At 41.3% G+C, this 11,028-nt stretch overlaps 1 protein-coding gene across 1 annotated transcript in view; it reads left to right on the top strand.

Annotated features, from left to right (window-relative positions):
• TNS3 (tensin 3) overlaps positions 1-11,028 on the top strand; it is a 239,551-nt gene that overhangs the window by 216,452 nt on the left and 12,071 nt on the right. Inside the window, 3 exon segments of the mRNA XM_006150681.3 lie at positions 950-1,045; positions 1,901-1,978; positions 3,431-3,508. Of these exon segments, the coding sequence (XP_006150743.1) occupies positions 950-1,045; positions 1,901-1,978; positions 3,431-3,508 (252 nt within the window).

Below are 11,028 nucleotides of genomic sequence, written 5' to 3'. Positions count from 1 at the left end.
CTCCATTCTCCTCCTGGGATCCTGGGCATGCACACACATGCGCCCGGCGTGAGTTTTAAGCCACTGGGTCTGGGACCCGAACTGCGGTCGACTCCATGGGAGTCCAGCGCCATAGCCATTACGCTAACGGCTGGTCCCGACCACCACCATTCATTTTTGTCAGAGAGAGATAGAAAGAGAGAGAAGGTAAGAAAGCACCCCACCGGGGGAAGGGTAGATGGCTGCACCTCAATCCCTTTGTCTTCATTCTCCTCTAGGGATTTTGGGCACATATACACATGCATCTGATATACTTTTCAAGTTGCCTGGTCTGGGACGTGAGCAGTTTGGTTGGCCATGTGGGATCCAGCAACCTTAACCACCATGCTACCTGCTGGCCCTTATGGCTCTTCATAATTCTTCTCTGGGATCCCTGGATCAGTGTGTACATAGTGTCTGTCATTCATTACTAAAATGGTAGAGCTACAGGCTTGCTTCCTGGAGGGATTTGTGTCCCTGGGCCCCAGCTGTGTCTCACCCAGAAGACTGGCATCCTTCCAGCTCTTTCTAATAGTTTGTTTTTAGGTCTTATTTTGTATCTACATCCTTCCGACCTCTCCTCTTTGGAGGAGACAGGACTGAAGGTTCTTGGTCGTCTTAGCTGCAAGGTACCCTTCATTGGGCATTCTTGTAGGATGTCAGCGGCCTGTCCCAAGGACCCCTCCAGCCCTGTTTGGTCAATGTAGGGCTCTCATTGTCCATCTGGCCTGTGCTCGTCCTGCTGTCCTGCAGCCTGGCTACCCTTCCTGAGAAGGTTCTTGGGAGTCCTCTCGGGCCATGGCAGACTTCTGTTCAAAGAGGGGCCTTCTCTTGGTAGCTTCTTGGGTTAGCAGCTAATCTCTCTCAGATCCCCCTGTGCTCTTGTTTCTAAAAAAAAAAAAAAAAATTTTTTTTTAATCTCTTGCCACAGGTGGAGATTTGGCCAATGAACTTGTCCGCCACTTTCTGATTGAGTGTACCCCAAAGGGAGTGCGGTTGAAAGGGTGCTCAAATGAACCCTACTTTGGTGAGTTGCAGCAGTGGTTGCCATTGGTGTTCTGAAAGCAGGAGGATGGACTGCCTACTGCGGCTGAGATTTGGGACCACCCCTCTCGTGACAGTTCCAGTCCCTAATTCTGAGGCTCCTCTGATCTGAGCCTTTATCTTCACAATAAATAGGATATGAAATTATTCTTAAAAGCCGATCTAAACCCCAAAGCAGTGTGCCAGGACTAGCAATCATAGGTGTGAGCAGAGTACCATCCTGGTTGACAGGCAGATGAGCCCTGATAAGGTGGACACTTTTGCAGCACTCTATCTCCTGAGCACCAGGAGGAAGGAGCACAGGGCTTCCAGGAGAGCCTCCTTCCTTCCCTGGAAATTGGGGCCTTTCCTGCCTCACAGGTTTGCTGGAGAGGCTGGATAAGCCAGTCCCACAGAACACAGTGTGGACTTAAGGTGTCATCATCACTGTGTCCCTTTAGGGTGACTGCACAGGGATGATATACGGGGAGGAGGAGTCTTCGACAAGTATGTAAACTTTTTGAAGTCCTCTGAATTTTGGTAAACATTCACATGCTCTTAACCTCAACCCTCCTGTTCTCTGATCCAGCCACCTGTGTGATTTACTCTCAGATGATAATGATGGGTTTGTGCTGCGGATCACTGCAGTTCCCTTCTCTGACCTTGTGATTGTCACATTGAACATGTCACCTATTTGCAGTTTTATACCAAGTCCCACAGTAAAGGAGCCAGGGCTTCCCCTGCAGCGGTTGCGCTGTAGCTGGTGAGCCGGCCACGCACGCGCGTGCACACACACACACACACACACACACGCACAGAGGCAGTGCTCACTCCCGTTTGCTGTCTGTCTGTCCTGCAGGGAGCCTGACGGCCTTGGTGTGCCAGCATTCCATCACGCCCCTGGCCTTGCCGTGCAAGCTGCTCATTCCGGAGAGAGGTACAGGCTTGGGTTCTGGAACCACTTGGGCTCCGGGTGGGATTGCCCCCACTCGTCAGGGAACCTGGTTTGGGAATGAGTCAAGATGCACTGAGAAAATAGTACTGGAAGTATTTTCTAACATGGACTCTGGGTAACCCAAGAAGTCCAAAGGGTTCACCCAAGTCAAGGAAGGGAGGGGAACTTCTGCTGCAGCTGGCCACGCCCAGGCATCTTTACATTATGGAGTTCGCTTCCCCAGAGCCAAGGTGCTGTAGCTAAAATGTGCAAGACATCAGACTAAGATACCTTCAGAGTCATTGGCATTGATTGTTTATAAATCCACGAGATGGGCAAATGTTGATATTTTGAACTTAAGTGATGGATGAACTGTTCTCTTTATTTTGATGTTAGTTCACAAATATCCATTAAAACTCTATGGAATACTACTCAGCCATAAAAAATAACAAGACCCTGGCATTTGATAGAAAGTGGTCAGATATGGAGGATCTATTGCTGAGTGAAGTAAGCCAGGCTATGAAAGACAGATATTGTATGTATCCACTCAATATATACCGACTATCTGCACTCTATGGTAGAGAGCGAAAAATTGGAGGACATAAAAGCAATGAAGGTACTTAATGAGAATAGGACAGTGTGGAATGGAGGGGGTGGTGAGGAGAAGAGGATAGAGAAAGATAGCAAGTGAACAATAGAGAGGCAGGACGTTAGTGAGAAGCAGATATGGCTTATTAACTGTTGATGATGACATGTATAGTATTCTCAACTGGATTGGTCTGAGAAGTATTTCATGATGGGTAAAGTCTTTTTACAAGCAAAATGAGAATTAGTGATTGACTGTTTTAAAAAATAATTAGAATAATAATAATAATGATTGGAAAAAACATAGAAAAGATATTGAATGATGAAGTCGGGAGATTAATGTCTCTCTATTGACTGACATGCATGGCATTCCCTTTTGAAAAAGCAATATAATACACTGTAAAATTAATATAAAGAAGATTATGATGATAATAATAATTTTTTAAAAATAAATGAAAAACTATAAAAAAAAATCTATTTAAAAAAAATGCCCACAGAATGCTGGGGTGATTTGACCATCATCCTAGCCTTCCTGAGCAATTTCAATGTCACCTAAAGGTGATTTTATATCAAGATGTTCTTATTAAGTATTGTAGGCAAATATGATTCACCTTTAAAATGTATTTCATTGCTCATATACATTAATTCAGATGACAATGATGATTTGTTAGGCCGAGTCACCCATGTTTTTGTTCACTGTGTGATCATATTTTCCATGGGCTGGATTATTGTCCTCAAAAGAAATTTTCAACTCTGCACAATGAGTGCATGTCACTGTCTGGGAATTCTGTCATCAGATTGTCTAACTTTGTGGTAGATGTTCTCTGTCAGGAGCAGCTCTCATTTGTGTTTTTCTCCCCATTTCTGCAGACCCCCTGGAGGAAATAGCAGAAAGTTCTCCCCAAACGGCAGCCAATTCAGCAGCTGAGCTTTTGAAGCAAGGAGCAGGTTAGTAAGCATGCTTGGATTGCTGCTTCTCAGTTGTCGGGGCAGGAAAGGGAGTCGGTGACCCAGCTTCCCTTTGCATGTTTATTATCCAGGTCTCCCTTCTTTTCCGTGGTGTTGAAGGAAGTTTCCTTTTATAGAAGCTTGCGAGGAGCTGGGTGGGGTACAGCTGTTGGGAGCAGAGCTCCACACGCTGCAAATATTGGCCAGTTAGTGGAATAAAGGTCAGATCCTGTATTTAGTTGGGGGAAATATAGTAAGGCAGGATGTGGGTGACCTGCCTGACCAGCTGTAAATGTAGAAATGTTCTGGAGAGGTGACTCACCCAGTCACTTCCATGAGTCAGTGGTTTGACCCACTGTGCCAGCATCCTGAGTAGGACAGGCACCACCCAAAAGTCAGCTATCCAGAGACCAGGTCTCTTACCTGAGTTCAATTTCTTAGTTTAACCCAAAGACCAGGTACAGTGGTGTGTACCTGTAATCCTAGAGACTCCAGAGGCTGAGGCAGGAGGATCACAAACATGAGGCTGACCTGTCCAGTGTAGCAAGAACCTGTGAGAAAAACAAATTTTTATTAATAAACTTTATTTTTGGGAGTAGTTATAGATTCATAGCAAAATGGAAAGAAAAGTGCAGAGATATACCATATACCTGCATGGCCACCTCCACTATCATCTCACACCACAGGACACCTTTTTTAACCACTGATGTATCTACCTTGAGCTATGATTAGAGTCACTCTGGTGTTGTATCTTCTGTGGGTTTGGACCAATGTGTGGTGACACATGTCCACCATTGGGGTATTATACAGAGTGGTTTCACTGCCCTGAACATACTCTGCACTCACTTGTTCTTCTCCCCATTCCCCAAAAGCCCTGGCAACCACTGATCTTTTTACTGTCTTTGTAGTTTAACCTTTTCCAGAATGTTAAATAGTAGAAGCCTGTCAGCCTTCTTAGGTTGATTTCTTTTACTTAGAAATATACATTTAGATTTTCTTCAAGTCTTATCTTTTTTTTCTTTTTAGAGAGTTAGGGATTTTTAAAATTTATTTAATTTATTATTATTATTATTTTAAATTTTGTATAAGGCACTTGTACTCACCAGAGAGAAAGAGGGAAAGTGAGAAAGTGAGAAGGTGAGCCACTAGGTCCGGGACTTGAACCACAGCTCGCTATGTAGTAGACCAACACCCCAATCACTTGCCACCTCCTGACGCCCCTCCATGTCTTTTCATGTCTTGATAGCTCAATTTTCTTTAGAAATTTCATTGTATGAATGTACCATAGATTGTTCAATTTATTCACTTACTGAAGGACATTCTGATTCCAGGTTTTAAAAATCACATTATAAACACCCATATGCAGGTTTTCATATGAAGATATGTTTTTAACTCCTTTGGATAAATACCAAGGAACATGATTACTGGATTGTATGGTAAGGCCAGCTTTAGTTTTGTAAGGAACCACAGAATGCTCTTCCACTATGACTGCACGATCTTGTGTTCTTACCAGCAATGAAGGATAGTTCCCATGGTTCCATATCCTTGTCAGTATCTGGTGGTGTCAGTGTTCTGGATTGTGGCCATTCTAGCAGTGGCACCTCACAGTTGTTTCAATTTGCATTTTCCTGATTACTTATGATGTAGAGCGTTTTTCTATGTGGTTATTGGCCATAAGTATATTTTCTTTGGTGAGATGATTCTTAAGGTCTTTGACTCATTTTTGGATTGGATTTTTCTATTTTAAGTATTTAGATTTAATATCGTATTTTGTGTAATAGTCCTTTATCTGAAAGACCTTTTGCAAATGTTTTCTCCCATTCTGTGATTTACTCTTTCATTTTCTTGTAAAACTTAAATTTTTAATTTTAATGAAATCTACTTATCAATTCTTTTTTATGGATTATACCTTTAGTGTCATATCTTACAAGTAATCACCAAAACCAGTCTCATCCAGATTTTCTCCTCTATTCTCTTCTTACATTTAGGTCTGTGATCCATTTTGATTTAATTTCTGTGAGAGGTGTGTGTCTAGATTTAGTCTTTTAAAAAATTACCAGTAGGTACGTGTACTTGTCAGAGAAAGAGGGAGAGATAGACAGAGAGGGAGAAGGAGAAAGCATCCCCACTGGAGCATAATTAAACCACAGTTCCTTCTCCACTTCTTCATCTTATTGGGAATTGGGATCACATGCACACACACACACACACACGCAGACACACACAGAAGATATTTTTGAAGTCCTTTGGGCTGGGATTCAAACTTCATGGTTGACTATGTAAGATCCAGTACCTTTATATACTAGGCTATGGGGCTGGCCTAAGAGTCACATTTTTTTTTTAATTTTAATTTACATTTAATCACTATATATCTTTATCGTGTACAACATTGCTTTTTCCAGCATGAATACCATGCATATCAGTCAAGACTAAGACATTACTATATGCATTATCATCAGCAAATAGCTTTTTTCTTTTGTCAGTTAAACATATTTTTTTCTTTGCCCTGTTCCCCTCCCTCCCTCTAAAACAAACAAACAAACAAAACTGCCTGGAAATGATAAATAAATATAGTAAAGTGGCAGATTACAAAATTAGTATACAAAAATCTATAACATTTTTATATACCAACAATGGACAAACTAAGAAAGAATTAAAGAAAGCAATCCCATTTACAATAGCCACAAAACCAAGAAGATATCTAGGAGTAAACTTTACCAAAGAAGTCAAAGATCTCTACAAGGAAAACTATGAAACACTTGAAAAAGAAATTTCAAATGATACAAAAAAGTGGAAAACATCTCATGTTCTTGAATTGGAAGAATTAATATAATCAAGATATCAATCCTACCCAAATTAATCTATAAATTTAATGCAATCTCAATCAAACTACCAGAAATATTCCTCACAGAAATAGGAAAAAAAATCATGAAATTTGTCTGGAGTCATAAAAGGCCCTGTATCACCAAAGCAGTAGTGTGCAAGGGGACTAAAGTATAAAGAATAAAATCATTTCCTGTCTTCAAAACATATTACAAAGCTGTAGTAATTAAAACAGCATGGTATTGGCACAAATCAGACAGGTAGACCAATGGAACAGAATTAAGAAACCCCAAATAAACCCCAAAACATACAGGCAATTGATCCTTGACAAAGGATGCAAGGCAATCCAACGTGGGGGTGGGGGGGAATCTTTTAAGCAAATAGTGCTGGGAGAACTGAATGTCCACCTGCAGTAGAATGAAACTGGACCCTTACCTCTCACCACTAACAAAAATCAACTCAAAATGGATTGAGAATCTAAACATAAAACCTCAAACCATAAAAATACTGGGGGAAGCTCTTAAAGAACTTGGAGTAAGCAAAGACTTCTTTCTTGTTGTTTTTTCCTTTTCTTTTCTTTTTATTTACAGATTCTCGCTATAGGGTGTGTGCTCTTGCCAGAGAGACAGAATGTGAGGAAGATGGCCATGCTGCAATCCCTTCTTCTCCATTCTCCTCTTGGGATCATGGGCACACATGCATATGCACTTAGCCCGAGTTTTAAGCCACCGTGTCTGGGACTCAAACTTAACTATGTGACAGTCCAGCGATGTAACCATTACACTGCCTGCTGATCCAAACACTTCTTAAAGAAGACCTGCAAAGCATAGGCAATAGCCCCAAAAATAGACAAATGGGACTATATTAGTCTGAGAAGCTTCTGCACAGCAAAGGAAACAATAATTAGAGTGAGAAGACAACCCTCAGAGTAGGAGACTATATGTGCAAACTATACCTCAGATAAAAGACTGATAACCAGAATATACAGGGAACTCAAGCAGCTTACCCATACACACACACACACACACACACACACACACACACACACACACAAATCAATCCAATTTAAAAAACCGAAAATGAGCTAAACAGACAATTCTCCCAAGAAGACTAACGAATGGCCAAAAAGCATATGAAATCATGCTCAATGCCTCTTCTTATAACGAAAATTCAAATCAAAACCACAATGAGGGAACCAGCAGTTAGCATAATGGCTATGTCGCTGGACTCCCACGTAGTCGACCGCGGTTCGCGTCCCGGACCCAGTGGCTTAAAACTCACGCCGGTGCATGTGCGTGGGTGGCTAAAAACTCATGCCGGGCGTGTGTGCGTGCATGCCCAAAATCCTGAGAGGAGAATGGAGGAGAAGGGATTGTGGCGTGACCATCCCCCCGGGGGGTGATTTATCGCTTTCTGTCTCTCTCTCTCTCTCTCTGCCTGGCGAGTGCACGCGCCCTATAGCGAAAAAAAAAAAAGATAATATTTATGATGAAAATAGAAGCAGAATGGATCATTTTGGAAAATTCTCGATCTAACCAAGAAAAATAAATAATTATAAGTGCTGACAAGACTGTGGTGAAATGAGAACTCTGCTACATTGTTGGTGGGAATGCAAATTAATACAACCACTTTGGGGAACAATGTAGAGATTGCTCAGAAATCTGCAAATAAACTCTCATATGACCCATTAATTCCACTCTTTGGTATTTACCCAGAGCATAGAAAAACCCTCAATCAGAAAACACTTGCACATCTATGTTTAATGCTGCATTATTTACAGTTGTTAGGATATGGAATCAGCCCAAATGTCCAAAAATAGATGAGCGGATTGAAAAACTGTGGCATATGTACGCTGTGGAATACTACTCAGTCATAAAAATCAGTGAGACTCTGACATTTGATACAAAGTGGATGAATGTGGAAGACATAATGCTAAGTGAAACAAGCCAGACTATGAAAACAGACTGTATGTCCCCACTCAGTATAAACCTAATGTCTGCACTCTATAGCAGAAACTGAAAGTTTGGAAGGTAAGGTAGCAGGGAGGGCAATGTAGATACCAGAAATAGTAAGGTTAGGGGTAGTATGGGGGTGGGTAATAGAAGACTCACTTTTCTTGCATGTAGATGTTCAATTATTCCTTCTCAATTTGTTGAAGATACTGTCTTTTCTCCGTTGTATTGCCTTTGTTGTTTTGTCAAAGATCAGTTAGCTATTTATGAGGGTCCATCTCCAGATTCTTCATTACACTGTCCCGGTAAATGTAGCTTTAAAGCAAGACGAAAGTCAAGCAGGATCAGCCCCCCAGCTTTGTTCCTTAATATTATGTTAACTATTCTGAGTCTTCTGGCTCTCTATATAAACTTTAAGGTTAATTTATTGGTATCTACAAAGTAATGTGCCTGAGATTTTGATTGGGATTACACTGAATCTACAGACAAAATTAGGATGAATTTACAGCTTGACAATGGTGAGTCTTCCTGTTGCTAAACATGTTGTAATATCTCTCCATTTATATCGTTTTTCTTTGATACCTTTCACCAGAGTTTTGTAGTGTTCTTCATACAGGTCTTACATATTGTTTGTTAGAATTATATGTAACTTGGTCAGCAGGTGGTGTGGAGGTTAAGGCACTGAATTTCATGTGGCCAACTCCTCAGTTTGAGGCCTGGATCCTGCAGCTTGAAAAACTTGGTGGGCACATGGTACATGTGTGCCCAAATCCCAAGAAGAGATAGAGAAGAAGGGATTGTAGCATGACCATCCCACCTGGGAGTTAATTTCTCACTTTCCTTCTCTCTCCGGGCATACTCCCTATAGCAAAAACTGAAAGTCATAATTTTTATTATTATATGTAACTAATTTAGTGGGGTTAATGTAAATGAGATTTATTTTTATTTATTTTTTTAGAGAGAGATTTTTGCTATATGGCATGTGTACTTGCTGGAGACACAGAGAAAGACCTCCTCTTGGTATTGTGGACATGCACACACACACGCACCCAGCATAATTTTAAGCTGTTGAACCCGAGACTCGAACTGTGGTGTACTATGTCCAGTGACATAACCATTATACTATCTGCTGGTCCCATAGAATTTTGTTTTTAATTTCAAGTTCTACTGTATAGGAGAACAATGAACTTTTATGTATTAATATCATATCCAGAAACTTTGCCGAAATTTCTTATTAGTTCCAGGAAAGGTCACTTTTGCATCATTAGTTATAATTCAAGTGGGCCCAGTTTAAGAGGTTTATGGACATGCCAGACAATGTGGGGCTTTTATGGTTCTGCAGCCATGAGGGAGGGACACTTAGATGGAAAATGGGGCACACTGACTTCAAAACTCTGAGTGCTCCCTGTTCCCCGGAGGTCTTTCATGTAAGGTCAATGTTAGAAAGGAAATCTCCAAATCTGGTGGGAGATTGTATTAGAAATACCTACATTTCATAACTCATATCTGTAGATTATTTTACAGTTGTAACTCCATGACGAAGGTACATGAAATACCTAAGTATTTTGTTACTCATATAATTCGCAGTACTTTCCTGTGTAGTTTTCTCTGTAGAATTATACATCACTGTGTCTATTATTCAGCTAAAGTAAAATTATTCTTGCTTTTAAAATAATATTTATAGTGTTGAACTCTTTTTAGATTATTTTTAAAGGATAAGTCATCCATGGCTAGAACAAAGGTGACGGAAGTTTGGCCCAAATTGCAGGTGTGCTAGAACTTGAAGCTCCAGAAGGAAGCTGGGTTCAAGTCCAATTTCTGCCACTCAGGAGTTTGACCTCTAGCAAATTACTTCGCTTTGCAGACCTGAGGGCTCCATCTATTAAGGGAGCTGCAATCTCTTCCTACATAGTGATTGTGAAGACCAAATGGAAAAGACCTTGATAATGCTTTAGGGGCCCAGCCCTATGGCCCAGTGATCTCTCATGATGGACTATATGGTTCAAATTCTGGCCCTAGCAGCTTTAAAAATGTGCCAGGCATAGTATACACATGCCCCAAATCCCAGCAGGATAGAGAAATGGAGGAAGAGGGATTATAGCATGACCATGTCCCATGAAGGAGTGGTTTCTTCCTCTCCCTCTATCTCTCCAGAGAGCACATGCACTCTGGTAAAACTGAAAAAGAAAAGGAAAAAGTGCTTCATGAACAATATTCCTGGCCCAAGAGGAATGGCCTTTCCTGGGAAGGCAACCTCATCCTTCCCTCCTGAGAGCTGGTCCCATCTCTTAGCCAGGACTCTGCCCTTAGTTGATTGAGCTGGGAGGGCTGGTGGGCCACAGGATGGCTATGTGAGGCAGTAGGTTCCTATGCTAGAGATGCACTCAGAGCCTTTATGTTTGTTTTAGATGGCTCCTTTGCCCACCGAGGAGTATAGCCTCCTGTTAGAGCAAGTGTGGGCCTGGGTCCCTGTGAGGTGGGGGTGCAGAGCTTGCTGGTGAGTGGCACACCCACGCACCTGATCTAGGAGACAGGCAGGGCTACAGAATTCGATCCACTCTGATTGGTTTGTTCATTCCACTTAAACCTTTCAAAAACATGTTGGAAATCTTGAAAGTTTCTCATTATTACTTTTTAAAAATGATTTCATTTAATTTTATTTATTCATCATTTATTTTAGTTTGACCAGAGATACACACACACACACACACACAGAGAGAGAGAGAGAGAGAGAGAGAGAGAGAA

Source organism: Tupaia chinensis, unplaced genomic scaffold (genome assembly GCF_000334495.1).
Source record: "Tupaia chinensis unplaced genomic scaffold, TupChi_1.0 Scaffold000294_2, whole genome shotgun sequence".
Lineage (NCBI taxonomy): Eukaryota > Metazoa > Chordata > Mammalia > Scandentia > Tupaiidae > Tupaia > Tupaia belangeri.
The sequence above is the reverse complement of the archived record's forward strand: the minus strand, read 5'-3'. Positions and strand labels throughout refer to the sequence as shown.